The 23,346-nt window shown below is 38.1% G+C and overlaps 1 protein-coding gene across 48 annotated transcripts in view; it reads right to left on the bottom strand.

The window, feature by feature from the left end:
* The window catches only part of LOC138183346 (longitudinals lacking protein, isoforms H/M/V), a 79,599-nt gene that overhangs the window by 34,394 nt on the left and 21,859 nt on the right, over window positions 1-23,346 (bottom strand). Inside the window, exons 7-8 of one of the 48 annotated variants that reach the window (XM_069120124.1) lie at window positions 2,244-2,399; window positions 1,344-1,709 (exon numbers count right to left, since the gene is read on the bottom strand). The exons of 39 other annotated variants lie outside the window; for them this stretch is intronic. In XM_069120124.1, the coding sequence (XP_068976225.1) occupies window positions 1,369-1,709; window positions 2,244-2,399 (497 nt within the window). In that variant the 3' untranslated portion in view covers window positions 1,344-1,368. Of the gene's footprint in view, window positions 1-411; window positions 865-1,343; window positions 1,710-2,243; window positions 2,400-3,520; window positions 4,239-5,204; window positions 5,505-6,236; window positions 7,321-8,223; window positions 8,567-17,885; window positions 18,131-23,346 lie in introns of those variants that run through there. 8 more of the 48 variants (XM_069120128.1, XM_069120122.1, XM_069120138.1 and 5 more) reach the window with 8 other exon arrangements.

Here is a 23,346-nt window from a genome sequence, read left to right on the forward strand (position 1 = left end):
GTCGCAAGTCTAACGTAGCAAGTGCGACGTTAAAATAGGAAAAGACTGTTCCAATCGTACTCCTAAACGCGACATCTTTACGCGTTCCCACGTCTTTCCTTTTTTCCCCTTGTCAGAAGTAAATCAAATTCTTTCGGAACCACCGTTAATAACATAACCGTTTTTGGTATTAATTCGAACAGGCTGACGTAATGCCTGTTGAAACGAATCGATTCGATACTAGTTTATTTATGGCGTACGATCTGAACACTTTTCTTTTACAGGAGCATCGATCAGTACCGTTCTACGAGACAACGACGACGATGCCGACGATGCTGACGATGACGACGACAATATCCAAAACGAGGATGTTATAAAACCATAAAGAAAATTTCATTTGAGAATGCATTCGTTCGTCGCGTTCATCGCGTCTAATCGATTGACATTTTACGATCCCCGGCTTCTTGCCGAGTTTCTTCTTCCTTTCTCCGTATCCTTTTGTACGCGAATTTTCGAATCTTAGGCGAACGTAATCTCAAGCAACGTGCTGTTGCAACTGGCAAAGATCTACGGTGTACACTTCTCTTCCTGGGTGACATTTGCGAACGTGTCGTCGAGCATTCGAGATGTGCCTGGCGCAATAGTTGCAATACGGACAATTGAATCGTGGCTTCTGACCGCACTCGAATTTTTGATGATAGGTCAGTCCGCCTTTTCTACTGAAGACGCTGGTGCAATTGCCACAAGGGAACTTCCGTGCGATCATTCTCGAGGAATCGGAGGGCGAAACGATCGTAGCGTTCCTCGAGAAGCCGTGAGTTGGTCGTTGAAGAAGAAGGTTTTGCGAGTGTATTGCCACGTCGGTGAACACACAGTAATTTATACCTGGAACAGAAACAAGAACGCGACACCCGTGTCAGAGTGGTTCATACTATCAGGAACTCTGCGTACACAAAGAGGAACTAGAGGAAAATAAGAATCGGAGCTGATGTCAAACCTTCTTCGGTCGTCGATCTCCAGGGTGTCAATGACACGCCAGGATGCGAGATGTTCGATTTCCGCGACGCAACATCTTCCATGAAGAAAAGGATGAGATAATAAAAAAACCGCTCCTATATGATCATAATTACATAACAGCTTGATATTTTATTTTTTACGCAATGAAATTACTGCGTCAACGCAGTGGTGTATAGAAGAAGGGCGGTAAGTTGATGGTACATAGATGATAATCGCAAAATGACGTCAAAATGCTATACAAAAGAAACACCTAATGTACCTACTTTTGCACGTATGTACAACGATTTATAAGACGGGTTCGACTATTATGGTAGCAGAATAACGTGATGAAAGATGACACGTCTTGCAATAGTCAAATTCAAAACGCGGTTGTTAAATGGTTTGCTCGATTTTTTCAGAGTTTTCATCTTCCGTTGCAGTGCCACAGGTCGCGTTACGCGATACATTGATAACATTGACTTTGTATCCGTGATGCTTCCGACGTACATGCGCACGTATATTCGAAGATTTCTTTGACGCGTAATCGCAATACGGACAACCGAATCTTGGTAATTGGCCACACTCGAACTTTAAGTGTGAATATAAATTGTTCTTCCGGTTGAAAGTGCTCGTACACTTTGGACAAGGAAATCGGTCTTTGTTGCGGTCCTGAAATTCCGCTGGTCTTGACATCACGTTGCACGGTATCTTGAAGCCACCCAGATGTTCCAGATCTGCAAGAAAATGTTTGGAACTCGTCAGAGTCCGCTCTAGAGCAACGAACACGTTCCATTTATGGACGCCTGATTTCATATCGATGGATAGGATACCAAGGAAAGGATAGATTGAAAATAAAACACCAACAAGCATCGTACGATAAAGGAATTGAACGATGTTACTCGATCGTTTCCGAGCTTCTCTCTTTACGCGCGTGCGTTATGTTCAAGTAAATGACAACTTTATTACGACTAAATACAAAAATATATAAAAATTGAACTTAAACGTAAAAAGGATATTGTAACTCTCCCCCTGTCCCTTTCTCATCTTTATTTTCTAATTTTCTCAGATCTCTTGTTGTCTCTTAACGAGTATCGATATTCAAAGCTCGAGCTTGCAAGTACAACTTACAGACAACTACACACAGCTTGATTTAAGATCGATCACGTAAATGATAGAACCAAAATGAATGGACCGGATGTGCGCGCGGACGTTGGACGTTTTCTTCGAACGATACTCGCAATGAGGACACTTAAACCTCGGCAACTGACCGCACTCGTACTTGAGATGCTTCTGCAAGTTGTTCTTCCGGTTGAAAACGCTGCTGCAATTTGGACAGGGAAACCTGACGTTGCGAACGTGTTGCACAGCGAAGGACGTGGAAGCATCTCGTTCATCCACTAGAGCTTCAAAGGTAAGCGGCTCGTCTGCGAACAGAAGAAACAAATTGCAAAGAAGTAGGTTGGTGTACCTTGAACGATTCACGAACGAATGTACCATGGATTTGTCAATCGATCGAGAAACGTCGGATTTAACGAAACGAAACATTAAACGAGGAAATAACATAGAGTCGAATTCTTCGAATGAGCTTTCAAATCGATGCACGCCGACATCGATTGGCCATGATACTTCCACCATATGTGTTCACGTGTTTCTATACGTGATCGAGATCGTCATTATGATCGATGACTATACACGGCAGGTTATTCATAGAATCTTAACGACCACATACGCGAAACGTAATCAATTCCGCACGCTTTGCATCTGAGAAAGTTACTCGTACAATTCTGCAACCAAACCTTTTCGCTTCCATACCTTGGTAGATTGGTAGCTGAAAGCACAAATGCTCGTTATGCCGAATAAACGTATCTCGTTTAAGATTAACACTATGCCTAAAGTGATCGTCGTTTCAGGTTAATATCAAGTTTCGAGCAGGCGACAGAAGTGACATTTTTCAATGTTCAAATAATTTCTTTATTGATGAAACGTGCACGTGGATCACGGTAGACCAGCGATTTTCAACCTTTATCATCTCACGGCACACGTAAAGCAATTGCTAAAATTCTGCGACGTGTCGAAGAATGTGATAGATGTGGTTCAAGACAGGGAATACGCATCGGGTGGCTATTGTTCTTTCGGCTGTTATAATATCTTCGTTTGACGATCTAAGGGATAAGAGGTCAGTAGCCCTGAATGAATAATAAATAAAAAGAAAGTAGTTGAGCATTGAAGCTTTTAAAAATACTCGCGGCAAACCAGTTGAAAATCGCTGTGGTAGACGATACATTCTCAACGCTCGACGTAGACGTCGAGTACGACACACGCATGGCGAACGAAAATGCTGAATTGTTGCGTTGTTCGCAAAACTAATCAAACTTGCATTTCCCCCACGACTACATCGTCACTCCCTTTCTCTCTCCCTTTCTCTCTCTCTCTCTCTCTCTTTCTCCCTTTCTCTCACACACACACACACACACACACACACACACACACACACACACACACACACTCTCTCTCTCTCTCTCTCTCTCTCTCACTCTCTCCACCGCGCTCTCACTGTTATAGTTGTTATGTCTAAATGGGAGAACGAGAATAAAAAAACGAGAACGAGGGAAGAAGAGAGATAAAGGAAGAAAGGTAAAAAGAAATAGGGACGAAATCTGAAGAATATTAGAAGTAATATTGTATAAAAAGTATTCGGTTCAACGTATATCTTATGTTGCATCGTTACGATCCATATTTCCACGAAAGAATGAAGAATTCTTTCTAAGTTTTGGCCATGTAATGATCGGTAGAAAAATCTCGATGTTGTCACTTTTACCGAAAGCTTTCAGCACATATTAGTAACATTGTTCTATCGCAGTGTAACCAGAGGAGAAGATCGTGAAATGAAAGATATAGCTGAGAAGAGTACGAACGAAGCTGGTAAAAAAAAAGACTATATCGCTGGATAATCGCTCAAACGGCCAGGTTTGGTAGTCGATAAATATCCTGAACATAGACCGCGTTGCCCTCGTGCTTCCGTCGTATATGCTTCTGTACGTTGGATGTCTTCTTCGAGATCAAATCACAGTACGGACATTTGAAGCGCGGTGGTTGGCCGCACTCGTATCTCAAGTGTGTAAGGAGACTTCGTTTCTGGCCGAAAACGCTCGTGCAATTGCCGCAAGGGTACCTCTGGTTACTGTTCGGTACGAAACTCCTGTAAAGTCTGCCGCGCTGTCCTGCGCTCAATAACATTCTTGACGCGGCAAATTGTCTGAAACCTGGAAAAATTCAGTGATCGGTATCAGTACAATGTGGCAATGGATAAAGCACGAAAAGCGTTTTTGCTGTTTAAAAATTAGAGGGCCGAAACTTTCGATAATTGGAGGAAGAAAGCGCGTACCTTATATTTTCTCGTAAATGGAAAATGAGGATTGCGACGAGTAACGATACGTCGCCGCGCGTATCGCGTTCGAGTTTTCGCAAACGGCGGAAAAAGAATCGAAGACATTGCTATTTCTGAACGACAATCATGCCAACGAAAAATAACGAACAAATAAAAATCCCACAAAACGTAAATAACATGAGACTCGTTGGGATGCGACAGTTATTTTGAAAAGGTACTTTATTCAGAGTAGGTCGGTAACAAACATTAAACAAGATGAATCGACAACAACGATCCGTCTTTGAACAATAGTGAAAATCATTGAAAAGCATTCTGCGTTAACACGTCAGGGACTTTCAATGAAAGATCAAAATATGAATGCCATTTTCGGCCTCGGCAGCGGCGGCGGCGGCGGCGTCGTCGTCGTTCTAATCTTAACCAACAGTTTCAGACGACTCTACGAAAAAATGATCGCGTTAGCTTTATTCTCGCCCTTATCGTTCGAAGAAAATTATGCGTTCGGAGGAAAATGCGTTAATAATACTTGGAATAACTGTAACTAGAGTAGAGATAGAGTAACATTTCTAAATAAATTGCAGAGATATGTATCAACTGTTTAGTAGTATCCTTGCTTCGACTCCTTATTCTTTTAATTTTCTTCTCCGCCTCTTGTTTTCGTTCTTTTTACTTGATTTATAATCGTCCCGATTCGGTTCTTAATAACGGACTCTCGACAATTGCTTATACAAGTCGATAATTTGTAGCTTTTCGTCCTTATGCATTCGTCGCACGTGAACATACATATTCGAAGAGAATTTCGCCTTCTTCGTGCAATATGGACACTGATATCGCGGCTCCTTACCACATTGGAAGTGACAGTGTGTTTTCATGTCCGAAAGTCTAGTGTAGCCACTGTTACATCGTGGACAATAAAATTTTTTCCTTGGTAAGGAACTTTGAACGGAGACACTGTCAGGCCAGTGTGTCCTGGAAACCGAAGATACCAGCTCTTGACGACAGCCACTTTCCATGTAGAGAAACGACTCATCCTTCGGATCGTTGGCAAGATTTCTTCTTGGCTGATAACCTTCGGTCCGCATCGATCCCCTTGCTATCATTTCAGCCCGGATAAACGACGAGTGTAACTGGCCGTACATCGGATCTAGAAAAAGAATCGAATTTTTGTTGCAAGTTAATAGAAACAAAACGGAACCAACGAACTGACGACATCGCAGAGAAACACATTTTCATCCATGCTCTGAGCATCTAAGCGCACGCGTGCGCCTTCAAGCTACTTCCTTTCTAATCGAACCAATCAATTTTGTACACATTCTGAGCAATTTGTATTTTATTTCCCTCCTCGTATCGTATGTATCGTTGACGCTGAATTACAGAAACAGAAGGAAATATATATAGGAAAGGAAGATGGAAAGAAAGGCGAGAACTAGAAATCAAGCATATGTATTCTATTAGACTAGCTATTCTTTTGCATCAAAGTTACGAGGGCTATTCTACGACGATGGATCACAGGAGTTCGGTTACTTGATTTATTTATTAAAATCAATTTACACAGAATCACGCGCACGCGCACAAATTCCACATTACTCGTTCCACGAACGTCAATTCATTTTAATATATTCAATCGCGTGACGTTGCCAAATCTGATGCTGCAAAATTTCTTCCAGTGTCTTGATCGATATCGATGCAAAGAGACAAGTCGTAACTTACCGACCAAATTATATTGATACGACGTTATAATAAAATACGACAATAGATCAAGAGATTAAGACAATATACAAACGAAAATAATTTATTCGCGTAATATTCAAATTTGCGCAAAGATAAGAAACATATATTGTTATAAAGTAATAATAATAATAAGAAAAACATTCGATGAAACTGTTATATCTCATTTAATATGATCGTGGAATAATCTTCAATATTTTATAATAAAATAACAATAATAATAACATTTATAATAATTGCAGTAGAAGTAGTAGTAGTAATAACAATAACAACAATAACAAATAAATAAGAGTTTTGTAATAATATTGTAAAAAGGCACGTCGCGTCTATAATGACTCAGTAGCAATTTGATATCTAGCACTTTTAACGATTACTTTATTCTTCTCGAAATGTTCGGTCATATAAATGAAATACACTTTTGTATAAACAAGAAGTAAATAAGTAAGAGTAAGGAAATAAAACAAGTATATACTAAAGAATAAATTAATCGTTGTCAGAAATTTCACTAACTACAATACTATCAGAATTTGACAAATCCTCTTGAACTTCATTATCGTCGACACATTCATTTTTTTTCGCGTGTTTCTGTGCACACGTTCTTAAGTGCCTTGCCGACACAACCGTACCTGTTAAGTTTTTATGGCAAATACTACACTTAACACTTCTCTGGCACCTGTGACGCTCATGGTAATTCAAAGCTTTTTTGTGTTTAAAACGAGCACCACATTTCATACAGACAAACGGATTCGCGTTTCTTTCTGTGTAACACTTGGCAATCTTATTTTTAAGACAATTATTTTTCTCGTGTCTTGCCAAATTTGCTGGGCGAGTAAATGTCTTTTCGCAATACCTGCAATTTATCGGTATCGACGATAATTGATTTAAAGGTTGCATCCATCCGTCATTAATACTTAAATCATTAATCGAACCACTTGTTTCGCTAGAATCTCCTTCACAGTTTTCATCATTACGATTTGTGTCGTTTTCCTTATTGTACGGGACTGTTCTATTCCTTTTACTAGTATTTTCATTTCCATCGTTACCGTCATTTCTTTCGTGTCGCTTGCTAGTATTATTATCGCCATCATTGCCCCATTCATCCAGATTTATTTGCATGAAGTCGTCCTCCGAGCCCCAACTATCGTTACGTTCAGACTTCATGATGACTCCACTGGCTTGCTGCTCCTCCCGGCGTGTTAAACTGCTGGTAATTTCTCGCTTCTTGACACATCCTGTAACACAATCGATCAAATAAGTATCTCTATCCCGTTGGATCCTGAAAACGACTAAAGCTTCTACGAAAATCAAACAACGAAGTAACTAAATGGTAACTAAAGGATAACTAAAGGGGCAACTAAAGGATAACTAAAAGGTTAACTAAAAGACAACTAAAACGAAAAAACCCATTGTAGTCGTGTACGTTGTTAAGTAAATGAAAACGAAGAAAACAGGAAGGGAAAAGAAACGAGAAAGAAGTAAACTGGCCAGACTGTTCGCTGTCCCACCGATCACCTAAGTTTCTCTTTTTATTAGCATAATACAATTTCCAAAAATTAGCGAAAGCTTCTAAAGTGAAAGTTACGATCGCTTTTATATTTTCTATCGACTTCCCTTTATTAACATAAAGTAAACTCGAACACCTAGAAAAACGACCTTCGAGTCGCGTGTGTCGCGTGCGAATATTTTCGAAAATCTTCCGATCTTTTCCTCTTTTCTTTCGTTTCTTCGTAGAGTATTTCGTTTCTTTCTAGGGAATTCCAATGTTCGGAGCAAGGGTGATGCGATTCGGTGAATGGTAGAAACTCGTTGTCCAAGCACTCCGACACGAACACACCTGAAATATCGAGCAGCGCATCAGCTGACGCGCACTAATAACTCATGACAGAGCAGAGATAATCCAAATAAAAGAAACGAAGTAACGAAGATGTAGACGAGTCACGTTAATGGATTAATACAGATTCGTCTCCTTTTTTCTTATAGTATTTCCCTTCTTAACGAATATTTACAGACGAACAGGTTCGCGACATTTCGCATCGTTTACACTGTACACAAAGAAAGAATACGAGCAAACAGCTTCTAGACAGTATACAATATAATCGTAATTTTTCTGCGATGGCAATGTTTGCTTTACGTACGCCGATTAACGGGTTTGGAAATTGCAAGGAGGCCGTTGACGATGTTTTCGCAAGCTGCTACTATGAAGAAAGGTTTTCCCGCAGACGGGACATTTCTGCGTTCTACCACAGTCGTGCCTAACGTGGAAAATCAGATGAGATTGTTTCGCGTAACAGGCACCGCATTGGCCGCAGGAAAATGGCCGGCTCTTTTGCAACTGATGACACGTTGATATAGGATTCCAATAGCAGAAACTCTTCTGATGACTCCTCAAATGACCGGAAAAAGTGAAACCCTTGCCGCAGTATTTGCAATTGTATTTTCTTTTCGAGTCGTCTCCACATATCGAGTCCGCGAAAAGCTCTGCAACATTATTAATAATCAATCAGTTGTATTTTCTCATTAACTGCAGTTCAAACTGCAGAAATTCCTAGCGAATGCGCACCGTTCTTAACTAGAACCGTCAACGCTAATAAAGAACAACTCTCCAATAAAGGATTTTTTTACGAACGATCAAATCTCCCGCCCAAAACATCACCCGTTGCTGTCATGAACGACCGATAGTACAAAACTAAAAATATCCCGGAACGACCCGCTGCTTTTTTTATTCTTTTTATTTGTCAATATTCTTTTTCTTTTTTTTTTTTCTTTTTTATACATTCAAGAATCAAAAAGAATATAGTAGCGAGAGATGGGAAAGAGAGATAGAGTAGGGTGTGCGTGTATACGTGTCTATGTGTGTTAAGAGGATAAGAATCTGTGAAACTTGTTAAACAAGGATAAGAATTAGAGAAGACGCATCCAATACTGTTTTATTTGTTTACATGTACAAGCGAATATTTGATAAAATTCTTAACAAATACTTAACAAATAGCGATTACACGTATGATCGGCCCACGAACGAATAAATCGACGAACTGAAAGAAGATGAAACTCGAAGGGACGTGCGAGATTAAAATATGTCCTAACTAAAATCACGAATGTAATGAAACGGAAAGGAATGAAACGAAACTTGCATTTTCGATGTTTACGACAATCACAAGATCAAAGGAAAAATCATCGATTCTTCCTGAATCAGGCACGCATAGGAAATGAAATAAAAAGGAAATCAATAGAAACACACGACATGTGTTATATCGTTGCTGTTTTTTAATCGCAAAAGATTTGAGATGCTCCTAGATGGGTGTATTGCGTAAAAGTAAAGAAACGCGACTCTTAGTAAGATTTGAATAAAACTTAATCTAAGTACTATAACTATGACACTTAAAAGCTACGGTAGTCGCAGCTATCGTGTTTGCTAATGGCGGAGCGAACGATGAAGACTGTCATCTTTCGAACTTCTATTCTGATTCGTCTTTTTATTATGGTATTTAGAACAAAATTTGAAACATACCTGTAAATATACTGTGAAAATATCTTCTATAAAGTAACTTCTCTCCACCTTTTTGCTAAACACATTATTACACCGTTACCGTAAAACTTTTCTAGCTTCTCGCTAAAATATTTTTCGAGGTAATTTTTTACGTTAGTACTGTCAAATCTTTTACAAGCCAAGATATGTTGTAACAAACGAAATAAGCGCTAATTTGAGGGGGCAATATCCGGAGAATGCGAAGGGTGTGGTAAAGTTTCCCAACCAAATTACTCTCGTCATTTTTCTCACGTTCCCTGCCACATACAGCCTGGCATTATCGCAATAATACGTGGTGAAAATAACTTCGAAAATGACTTTGTCAAGTACATGGGAAGAAATTATAGAACTAGAGTATGATTACGACAAATTTTTCTCTAAATACCACGATATGGAATCACCTAATATTTACGGTGTCGGTAGAAGTACACGTGGCTTTGTCTTTGGCTGCGGTGGCATCATTCCTTGTTTCGAATAAAATCCGCGCGCGCAGATATATCTGCCTCCTTGGAAGACATTTCTGGAAGCCACGGATGTCTCTACTAGCCACAGATCTTCGTGATTTTTTCGCTTTCGTTATTAGAATCCCTCCTCTCCTAAAGCTCTCGTTTCTACTTTATTCTAGAAATGTTCGTTCGCGTTCCTTTCTTGCACTGCAACTTCATTTTTCGTATTCTTGTACCGTCTTTTTCTGTTGCTAGAATTCTGTCTAAAAATCTTTGAATTATTCTAAATTTCCACTATTATTACGATAGAAAGTAACTGGATAGATTACCTTTAACCACTGTGATCAAATTTCGAACAATGAGCTAAACATTGTGTACGGAGGCAGTTGAAAGCAAAAAGAAACCTGCTGTCAACGTTCGTAATAGTACATAATAGTCAAATATCCGACGAGAGAATTTCGGAGGACAAGGGATTAACGACAAGTGGACTCTATATACTTGACAAACATCGACCGATAGATAATTAATAGGTAAAATAATAAATAACGATATGTATTATGATACTCGAGCAAATGTCCGGTAAAGCGCAAGAACAAAAATGTCATCGAGAAGAAAATGACACGAGCAGAAACTATTTTTTCAATTTGTAACAAGGATTGAACGTCAAAGAAGATTTTTAGTTCATTCGGATCTCATCTAACCGAAACAGCACTAATAATTCGTCAACTTTTAAAGGTCCTGGGTAATTCTACCGCATTACCGGAAGGATAATCCAACGAATATCGCACTACATATAAAGTTGTAGTTAAGCGCGGAGTGAAAATAAGAACGCGAGGAACATGGAAAATGACCCTTTGTCATCGAAAATAAAGTACCCTACTTTTTCTTTACTCTTTGTTGAAAGTCAAAATTCTCCCACAAGTCTTCGACCGCTGCTCAAAGACACAAGAGAAACAAACCCTCGGTTAAGAAAACTCGTTGCAAACAAGTAATTCCGATGCTGTAATAATTATCTTCATCGCATTCCTGATCGCTCTAAAACGCACACTTAACCGGAAAATATAAACATAAAAATATAATTGTTTGAGTCCCAGGGATCTTTGAAAAAGCAGGGTCGAAAAATCTCGAACAGCGCTTGTCATATTTGTTATTTGTATGAAATACATCTATATTATTATATATGCGTACTATTAGTACAAATTAGTATAATCTAAACAGTGCAATCGCACTGCTTGAAGCTCAAACGGATAAATGTGGAAGCTACGGGTGTATCGAAGGAACCAAGATGACGAACAAAGGAAGCTATTCAAAATCTCGGTATCACGAAGCGCGTGTTGTACGTGTTCGCACTCGTAGAGAAGTGCGTTGCCCGCTTGCCGGCTTAACACGTAGGGAAATTCCCTTTCTTCACGCCTTTACTCTACAGCAATCGATCATAGCGGTATCTTTGATCAGTATCGCTCGGTCGAAAGCATAATTCGATATTCCGACTGATTGTGAGAGCAGGTCGACCCTTAGCGACGCCGTGACAATTTCTGCTTCGAAAATAATCGTTTTGAAAATAATAAATCGCTAGCACCGTCACAGCTTGCTATCTAACATAAAACAATGTTGCATAAAGTCTTTTCTAAAAAGTCTTCGTTACATTTAATTCGAGAAGAACACCTATAAAACGAATAATTGTAGATAACCCCTATAGCTTAAAATTACAACTGTAGCAGCAACTACATCAAAGAGGAGGAAGTATCACATAAAGAGAATGAAATTGATTGGTTGCCACAAATATAGGTATCTATTTTGATATTCACGTGGGAACACAAACATAGAAATTCTCTATACGTTGCAATAATTCCCTTCGAAAAACTTAATCATGTGACTTTGTCATACGTGGAATGTCTTGGGATAAATACGACCTTATAATCCCTGTATACACGCGTTAATTGTAAAATAGATGATATATACCGGCAAAAAGTCTAAATATGTTGCAAAAGATCTGACAAATTATATAACGATATTGGGGACTTTCGGTTTGGTTCGGGGCGAAGGTAACACGCGGACGGAGAGCTCTGGGGAAAAAGGAAAGTGCGAAGGAAAAAAGGAGAAGAAAATACAAAGTGATACGAAGAAGGGAAAATAAAGGGTGAGAACACGAGGAGAAAGTGAAAGAAAAGCGAAAAGAAGTCTGGAACGAGAGAGAGGTACGAATTAGAAAACTAGAGGAGAAGAGTTTAGAAAGGCAAAAGCGCGGCAAATAAAGTAAGGCAGGGAAACAAAAGATGGCGTTAAACAGAGGAAAACCAAGGAACGCGGGTAAAGCAGGAGATAAGGATGACTTCAAAAACACATTGGATAGGTACAGCTTGTCAGGAAAGGAGACACCAACCAGGAAGAGAGGAATGGAGGTAATGATGGAAAAAATAGAGAGGATGGAAAGAGAATTTGAGGCGATGGTAAGAGAAATAAAAGGGATATTTGAAAAACAAGTGGAGGAAATGGAGTAGGAAATAAAAGAGAAGAATAAAAGGGAAAGAAGTGAGAGAGAGAGAGAGAGAGAGAGAGAGAGAGAGAGAGAGGAGAGAACCAGAGGACTGGAAAGAAGGAGTGATATGCCCGATATATAAGAAGGGGGACAAGAGAGTAACGAAGAGCTACAGAGGGGTAACGCTGATGGATATTGCATACAAGATCTACGCACGGATATTGGACGAACGTCTGAAGGCACAGATTGAAGACAAATTGGAAGAGAGCCAATTTGGATTCAGAAAACGAAGAGGAGTGATCGATGCGGTTTACGTGATAAACCACATCATAGACAAACAGCTAGGCAAAGAAAGAGGAAAATTGTATGCCTGCTTTGCGGACTTAAGAGTTGCGTTCGACACGCTAAACAGAGAGAAACTGGGGAGGAAAATGAGGAAAATGGGGATTAGCGAAAAACTAATCCGAATGATTAGAGAAATATACGAAGAAACGAGGAATATAGTGAGTGTCAAGAACCACAACAGAAGAGAATTTTGGACTGTGAGGGGAGTCAGGCAAGGATGCCCATTGAGCCCGACGTTATTCAACATCTACGTGGCAGGTCTAGAAGAAGAATTAAGGAAAGGACAGGCCGGGGCATAGTGATAGGAGAAAGAAAGGTGTGGTCATAGACATATGCAGACGATATTGTGCTGGTGGCGGATAGAGAAGAGGAGCTAAAGGAGATGTTGAAGAGACTCAAAAAATTATTGAAGGAAGCCGATTTGGAGCTGAGCACGGAAAAGACCGAAATAGTAGTCTTTGAAAAAAGAAGGAACAAAACAAGGCAAAGAAAATGGAAGTGGAGAGAGCAAGAATTAGAAGAGGTGGACGAGATAAGATACCTAGGGTATATACTGCAGAAAAACGGAAGTGATGAGAAGCACATACAAGATAGGAAAAAGAGAGCAATAATTACAATGAAGAAAACATGGAGCGTGGGAGAAAGAATATTCAAACAGGACTACAAAAGGAGAATGAAGATGTTTGGAGCATTGGTAGAGAGCGTGGCGTTTGGAGCAGAGGTATGGGGCTGGAACATAGAAGAAAGACTGGACAGAGTTCAAAGGGGATATGTGAAATGGATATTAGGCTTAGATATGACAACACTAAATTACATACTGGTAGAGGAACGCAAATTAATACAAATGAAAGAGAAAGCATTAAAAAGAGCAGCAAGGTACGAAGAGAAACCCTAAAATCAAAAAAGGAATTAGTAAAGGAGTGCATAAAGGAAAGAGAGAGAGAGAGAGAGAGAGAGAGAGAGAGAGAGAATGGGGGAGTGGTCAGGAAGGGAAAAGAGCAGGAAAGAGAAAGAAGGGAGTAGAAGAGGTGAGAAAAGGAGGGACGCAGATAGAAACAGGAGAGGAGCAAGAAAGGATGACAGCAGACCAAATTATAGAAGAAAGAAAGAAGAGAGAACCAGAAGAGAGGGGGAAAAGGATAAGGGAATCCAAGTATAATATACACTACAGAAACATAGCCAAAGAAAAATTACCATAGTACTTAGAAGGGAGGATGAAGTGGAAGGACAGAAGAATACTGGCAAGATTCAGATGCTGAAACGAGACCAAAGCAAGGGAATACTGGAAATAAGAGGGGGGGGGGGAAGGATGCAGACTATGCAGAAGGAAAGAAGAAGACCTAAGCTATGTAATAGAAGAATGTGAAATAACGGGAGGACCAAAAGGTATAGGAAAAACGTTAAACGAAACTGGAGAAGGTTTAGCAGAACTGAAAGCAATAATAGAGAAGAGAAGGGCGTACGACAAGAAGGAGGCACAGCAAGGAGGCTAAAGACCAAAGTTGCAATAGTTGTTTAGGCATTAGTTGATAATTTATAGTTCCTAATGTTTAGTTTTTAGGGGTAGAATAAGCAAGGTAGCGCAATAGAATAGAATGGAAAAGAGGGGAGGTAGACATATAAGAAGAGAATTAGATGTAAGAGATGTAAAACCGAAAGTTCGTCCAAAGCCGAAAGGCACGGACTAAACAATAATAAATATAACGATATTGATAAGAATTTATGAAAACCGGTGAAGAGCCATGAAATAATCTACAAACAGATCTAATATTTAGCATTTGATTTTGATTGACAATTGATTAAGAATACGTAAATCCTCGTCTTTATGCCTAAAACTATGTACAGACAGTGTGAGGCAGATCCATGAAACTGCTTTATCCAATAGCTGCTTCGCTCAAGTTGCTCCCCGCCGTTACATATAATAAAATGCGCGAAGCAGGGTGAGCCTCAGTTACCTTCTCAAAAGGAATCATTCAAGAAAGTCATTCAAAACGTGTCTAGGCGAAGCAAATGGGGAGTTGCGAGACATCTTTTATCCCGCCAAGAATTCGAAAATCGATGGCTCACCCCGAGGCAGCCTTACCCTCGCATAAGCTTAGGGACGAGGCAGATATACGGTATACATCTCGCGAGGCAACCTCACCGTAACATAAATTTAGGGACGAGGCAGGTATACAGTATACATCTGGCGAGGCAGCTTCGCAGGACAGCCTCGCAGATCAGCCTCGCATTCTCTTTGCATAGCCTTAGATTTCATTTTGTCTCAATATTATATGGATGGACATCTCTTCCTGAAGCTACAATATGGACAATGAAATTCTGCTGTCTAAAGATCATGATCAGTTTGTCATGATCACGATCACAGTTGATTTTAATATCAGTGTCCTTGTGTAATAGAATATTACGCTCGCGAAGCCAACCCTCCGAATATCCTTTCGCAGATAAGATAAGTATTTCTTGTTTCGATGACAATTAAAATCCAGGTGAAATTAAGCGCAGTAGTAGGCGGAAACAGCGACGACCGTTAAGCCTATGAACGTTATACGAAGCTTAAACAATTTTCATACTTGCACAATTAAATTCATCCTAATATTTGCGTGGAAATATCTCGCTTTTCTTTTCATTTTACTCTCTTTTACTCCATGTATATTACGTAGTATTATATATATGTTACATATTAAATACATAAGGATATAGATCCAAAGGAAACTTTTTCAGAGATTTCTTTTTATTTAAATTTCATAACAATTTGTAAAATTCGCAGAGCAATAATATGTATTTATATTTAATGCTCAACGACAGCGACATCGATGACGACGATAACGGTAACGATAATGATAACATTAATGGTAATGATAACGCTGGCAATAATGATAACGATAACAATATATTGTTCATTCTCTCGTTGTATAAATCCATGTTCAAAATTATATATTTCATTAATATATATATAATTATATATATATATATATATCTAATAAAATTATATATTATTCAAACAATCTTTGTACACGATGAAAAATATCTTTCTAATGTGCATCATGCCAGTAGTGAAAATATAACATTTCATAAATATGTATATCTTCGATCAATTGAATACGTATTATACTAGCCTCACTACAAGAGATTGATTTTTCTAGTCGAATTGTTCGTGTACCACATTCTTATATGTATATGTATGTCACATCCAAGAGTAACAGTGCACGCAAGATGTATTCAATACCGTATCAAGTACGTTCGGTAAAATTGCCAGCAATTAATAACTTCTTCTTTAACTATTGGATATACGTTTGATCTGATATTCAACAAATATGAAACGTCCACTTAAGTGGGTTACGTACGTACACACTTGCATGCACTTGTAACTTACACATGTATCGTTCTGATAAATATCTAAAAAAAAAAAAAAAAAAAAAAAGAAAAAATAACAAACAAAAGATAGGAATATTATTTATTTGGCATTATTTGTAATCAAATTATTTGGCAGTTTATAACATGCGCGCACCCATGCTATATAAATTTATCAATTTGTACAGTTTAAATAACGATTCTTCGTTAACACATTCGCACCGGATGCCTCATATTTGAATTGGGTTCTCTTACTAGCACCCGAATGACGCACGTGTGAGTTATAAAACGTTATAAACACTTCAAATTCTCCCCAGAAGTGTCATGACAAAAATTCAGTGAATTATAAAAAAAAAAAGCTATATGTATATTTAATATGTTTACAAGTTCTTTTAGGAAAAGTACATTGTGTTATAACGATAAGATCCGAATTCGATGCTTGGGCTTTGCTCCATAATGCAATTGCAGGCAGCAGATAATTCTGGCTATGTCGTTGAAGAAAAACAACGTCGTTTGATGCTTCGATGTCACTTCGATGTGTTCCGTTTATTAATAGCATGAGAATAGGGCCATGATAACCGATGAGTCGAAATGTCCCTGTATTAGTCGAACGAGGGTTTAAAATTTCAATACACGCTTGGTCACTGTGAAATAATTTACGACTTTGCTTACAATGTTTTTCTGTAAAGCATCCATTGACGAAAAATTTATAACATCTTCTAGACATAATTTAATTTTGCAAAATTCTACGAGTTTTTCCCCGGCACTTGCATCCCATTCGACTGCAAATGAAACGATGCGAATGTGTTAAATTCATAAATTTCTCTCGAATGAAATTCAGTTTGACCTAAGTACACCAGCTTATACGTTCTTAACTAGGATTAACAGAAATATCAACTAGCAACAAAATTAAGACGCACTATGTGCATCTCCAATCTACTTTTTAAGTGAAATCAAACGATTCCAAATTTATTTCGGTAGATGCAGATTAGAAGGTGACGTGACCTAGGATCCGAATGGCTTGATATTTATGTATACTTAATTACAGTATAATTACTAGTTATTTTATTTAATCTCGCGTATTAGTAACATTACGCGAGACGCAATCTCCTTGCGTTAATCGATCAACGAGAAATTTTGTCATCAATAAATATTATACACTCGAAACTAGTAAAAACTCTTCTCGCTATTAACAATTGACATTTTTGTACATACGATTTAAACTTTATCACAAAAGTTACCTTTGGTTTTCCTTTGGACAATAGGATATTTCCAAAATAATAATTACAAAAAGAAAACGTACGATAATTGATACATTATGCTTTAAATCAAAGAACTAAGAGCAAATAATCTATAGATTGAAAACAGAGGAAAACATGGAAAAGCAGGAGCTAAAACTAGAAAAAAGAGTAAGAATAACGTAGACGCCGTTCGCCAACTTTAATACATATTTACGTGGTCTAGCAACGTGAACTCGCATCGTAAAAGACGAATAAATTATTTAAAAAAAAAAAAAAAAAAAAAGAAAAAAGAAAAAAGAAACACCGACATACGGAGAATCGATTGCTCGAAGAAAACAATGAAAGTCGAATAACTGGAACTACGATAGATGCGTAAATCCGTGTGATCGAGCATCTTTGAAGTAAGATTGTCGGTGAAAAGTGGAAGCTACTTAGTGACCGATCCACCATGAATATTGAGGATGTGCTGCTTCAGGTGATCCGGTCGACAGAAGTATTTTCCGCAGAGAGTGCACGTGAAAGTATACCTGGATCCGAGTCTTCCGCACTCGTACCTGGAGTGTCGCGTCAGAGAGGATCGTGACCTATATTCACGTCCACACATGACACACCGAAATCTCAGCTCGCTGGCAGAGACACCCTCCATCATAGGGCTTGCTGTAAGCATACACGGAGGCTTTTTACATATGGGTTATCCTCCTCTATCTTTAACGGGAGAGTCGAAATTCACGTTCATCCCTGACGAATTACACCTCGTTTTGCACTCCCTTCCTTCCTCTCTCTCTCTCTCTCCCGCGCGTCTTCTCGCTCTCTCGGACTTTCACCCTCCTTCCCTCTTTAATCATTCATCTTGTTTCTCCCGATTTCCCTCTGCATGGTAGTGCAAAAAAAGTGAACGACAATGGCTATTTCGAAGCGGGTTTCGTCTCTCGACAACGAACAATGGGAAAATGAAAGCTCGAGCTAAGCATGTGGACGATATACGACCAAGGTTTAAGAAGCTCGCTCTAAAAAGAAGACTGCGCGCTCTATTACAAAAATCTTTCTTACCACTTTGATCGAACGTTAAATCACTATACTGTAACGTGACGCGACACTCGAAGTATGATGTAAAATACCGAAGTTTCAATCATTCGCAACTGGCGAAATATAGTAACCGTATCTCAACGCAGTAGCTGAATTTACCGCATCGGTTCATAACTGTAACCAATAAACGAAAAGAAGCAAATCAAAGAGAAACAAAACATTAATGAACGCTTGTTTGGAGAATAACGACGCATAATATGAAGTTAGATAACGTGGTATTAGAACTTTGCTGGAATTTTGCTTCAGAAATTTGGAGAAGTACCGAGATCAAGCAAAAACAAAAAAAAAAGGCAATCACGGTCTCGCAAAGCGCTTAATTGGTGTTTATATGCAGTCTTCTTTACTTTGAGCCGTTGTTATTTACATGCTGCTCCAAAATGAATCGCATTTATTAGTGTGTTTCCATTTTTACAACCGTAATACTTCATTAATTAAACCCAACGTAAAAAATGCCTCCTTGTATAGTTTTACCCAACGTATGCCCATAACAACACACGTATATGCCTAAACCTAAAACAATCTATCGAAATTGCATTTCGCCAGGTCGTTTCTTTTTCTCAATTCGATTGATGTATTATTCCGCATCACAATAATGATTATGAAGCTTAAATTCGCGGCAGACCATGAATCAGCATGCAGTATACATTTTCAGATATCATCGTAAATGAACACACGTTTTCTTCCATAATTCTATCAATTAAGCGTAACATCGATCTTTTATAAAACATATTTTTTATTACACACTTGTGCGAGCAACACACATTTCTGTAACAGTTAATATACAAAAGAATAATCGATTCGTTTCGATAAATGTAACAATCTCTTAAGTAATTTAAGTCTCTTTCGTTAGTTAAGTCATTGGAACGACTATTATATAGATTAATATTTTCAAATATATTGGTGAAAAAAGACCGTATTGTTATTCCTACCACTGTGCAAATTACTTTAAAACTATTCTCTAGTAACTCACTATAGAAACTCCTATGAACTGGTGATAGTTTTCTTTTTGGCATTTAAGCTGTACGCACGCGCACGCATGACACGCGTACATACATACACATCCATACATACGTACATACATATACACACATATACATACATACGTATACACACACGCACACACATGTAGTTAATCATTACTTCAAGACTAATGAAGTAGAAAACGAAGGAAATGAAACCTCGGCTTTCAAATCTAAGTCATAGATCCAAATGAAGACCGTTGTTGCGAACATTGACAGAAGGAAACCCACCTGTGGTACAGCTTTAACGACGAAAAATAACAGTTCGCAAATTTCGTTGTACAATACAGAGTTTCGTAGATATCTGCAACTCCATTTGAATAGTAGAAGAGCTTCATTTCTTATTTTATCCTTCCTCCTTCCTTCTCTTCTTTTTTCATTTGCGAAAAATATGTGACGACGTAGTCCACTGTCTGCATCGATACGTTACAACTTACGTGGCAACCTTTGAATATAATACCGCAGCAATAAATCATCCAAGATAGCTCTCTCTTGCAGAAGAGAACAATTGGTTTCACCTCGTAATCATATACTGCGTGATGGAATCCTAATAGATTTTGTCTGAACTCGTTCGTGATACTCATTCGTGTGTTACATTAAAAAAAAAAAAAACTTGTAACGCTATTCAATAAAATCTAATTGTACATATACGCGAAGTGATAAACGAAGACATTCCATACTTCTTTCTTTACGAAAACTTTTAATAATGTTACGAGTGATGTATTAGAAAGAGAAACATGGAAAAACATTACGTAAAATTTTGAACGAAATCATCGTTAAATAATGATATATATTTACAAAATGGCCCGCGGGTTTCAAAGAAAACTAATTTAACCACGTTTTCCGATTAGAAACTCTTTTTAATATCACGCTTAAAGTGTAAAATAACTTTAAAGTTAAAAAGAGAATAGAGGATAGGAGAAGGATAATGAAAAGAAGCGATGAAAAACAATTATTCTTTATGACAAATAATTTATTGCATATCTTCTTATGCTCCACTTCACTGGACGACACAGCTGGAATACGTGCAATCGAAGAATGCAAACTGTGCAGAATATTCCTCCTAAACGCCGTATATTCTGACCACTTATGAACACACGTTTGAATAAACATAATTTGAAAAATCGAATCGACCACCTTTTCGTTAAATGTTAGTTCGAAAAGCTCGACAGTATTGAACGAATCCATTAGGATATTCGTATTTCAATGTATGTGATTTATATCGTAGACGCATTTCGATTAAGAGTTCTCGTCGCAGATATGCGTTATTCAAAACCATTTTAACGACACATTCCCTGCCTCCTGCTGGTAATTCAAAACTCGTCAATATAGTTCCGTTTTTCACGCGATCAATATATTGATTTATAGTAGCAAACACGAACATTGAAATTTAAATGTATTTTATACAGTCATGAACTGTCAAACGAGTACACAGTTCATTCTACCAGATAAACGTGTTGTCGGAACACATTAATTAGTACAATATCTTACTGCAATTACTTTCGTACAGAATTACTTAACAATTATTACGTCGATTGCTCGCGGGACAAGAATCACGATTTACTTTCCAAAAGAAAATGACACGCGCTGTCAGTTTTTAGTCTCATTTACAATAACAGTCGTTAGAATCGTTCTCCTTTTCCTCATACACAAATGTAACAAAGAAAGTTAGTTAGTCTTATGATTTCTAATTGGTTAGAAACATCAGATAAAATTACATTTTATCCCGCAATTAAAGTTTAAATCATTGCTTTATAGCCATCATCCTATTATCTGCGACCTACTTGCTGTCTTTCAAGTAACGTTATCGAGACTTACAAATCATCGTTTAACATGTCACGAGCCAAAATGGCTTGAACTTTATCTAACTTGACCGACGTGATTAACTCGACGAATATTACAACGAAAAGAACATAACAAAAAGCTTGAAAAAAATACAAAATAACCTTTCACGACATCGAAAGTACAAGAAACTCGAAAACAGACACGTCGATTAAGTTTATTTCTAAGGAAATGGAAGTATTTATATTTACGACAAATATAACAATAACGTATACGTATTCGAATTGAATTAAATAATCCTCTCTAAAACAATCGCGGATCCGTGTGATTGAGAGAACGAGTAACGTAAAACATATTCGGCATCGCAACATAGTTGATTTCTCTGGTTTCTGATAAAACGTGCATAACGAGATAAGTAAGAAACAAGAGAAGGGAAATGTATTATGGAACAATTCTCCTTCACTTAGTCTCTCCTTGAGAGTCCCGGAAAATTACAACGGAGAACTGTTGATTCGAGATGGGAAACCTTCTTCTGCAGTAAGGTACCATATGATGACCAGTCCGCTTCTGATGTACCCGCATGGAGTCCAGCCGAGTGAAACGACGACAGCAAGTTCTGCAGGCAAACTGCTTCTCTACTCCACACTCATATTTCCGGTGCCTGACCAAAGAGTAATGGACGGCGTAACGTCGACCACATCGCGAGCAACAATACCCAAGAATCGACTCTGAAACACCGTGGTCCTTACCACAATCACGCTAACACTCGTACCACTCTACTAGTCATCTCTCTATACCGACATACGTGTAATCCCTCTCATCTGTCTGGATGTCCTGTCCCGTCAAAACACATACAGAATGGTTCAGCTAAAAATTACCTACCCTATTTATTGTATGAAAAATATTCTCAAGATAAAGTTGCACTATTTCAAAGGGTAAAATGTAACGCTGGAATAATTTTTCTCTCAAGTTCGTTTTTTTCTTTACTTACGGAAATTCAAGGTCATCGGTACATTTTTCTATGAAACCCTATACTTTTATCCATTAATTGATGCGTTTATCTCCTATACAAAGGTACTATACCTGAAAATGCATAGTTTAGAAGATATTTAATCCTTAATTTTGCAAAATTACGCATACGGAAAACAAGAAAAAAACGCAATGTTGATACTCGTGTGTTTGTTTTCCTTGTCTGTCGTACACTAAATTTGATGAAACTAATGTAAATATCTTCTAGATTATGCATTTTCCCACGTACATAGATACCTTAGTACTTTTGTATATGGAATAAAAAACCGCGTCAATTGATAGATCAAGAAAGTAATATTTAAAAACACGCCGACGACCTTGATATCTTCTAAAGACCACAAAATGAACTTAAAAAAATTCTTCCCACCGTTGCACGTGTACCTTGAAATAATGTAATTTTATTCTCAAGTTTTTTCGTACAATGAACAAATATTTAGATGACCCATTCTACAATACATCGCTACTCCAATAATGACCACTGCGCAGCAAACATTATCAGAGGAACAATGATTGTACAGTATGTACATGATACACATTGACGTTTCCCTGCTTCGTCTCGGCTTCTCGCATTTCGTTCCGTGCAGTCTAGTACTGTCTACTCTAAAATGCGATTCCGACGTATCAAGAAACGCTCGCTTCTTCAATAATTAATCTATCACGAACAAAAACGATTAATTCCAAAATTAGACTAAAAAAATTAGGTCGTCTTATCAAAGACGAGCGCAAAACAGCAAACAATATACTATCCTGCTACTAATCATCTAATAGAGATTTTATAATATTTTCAACATTCTAGCAAATCTTACACTATTAACGATAATTTATAACAAACATGTCTCCCACCCTCTCCCTCTTTTCCTTCCTTTTTTACCAGTGCGAATTCAATCCATAATCTCAATTGCTTACGTGGTACGTGACTAATAAATTTCCGGATAAATCTTAAATAGAATATTGTTT

Source organism: Bombus flavifrons, chromosome 9, assembly GCF_040668555.2.
Source record: "Bombus flavifrons isolate JBK064 chromosome 9, iyBomFlav1_principal, whole genome shotgun sequence".
NCBI lineage: Eukaryota > Metazoa > Arthropoda > Insecta > Hymenoptera > Apidae > Bombus > Bombus flavifrons.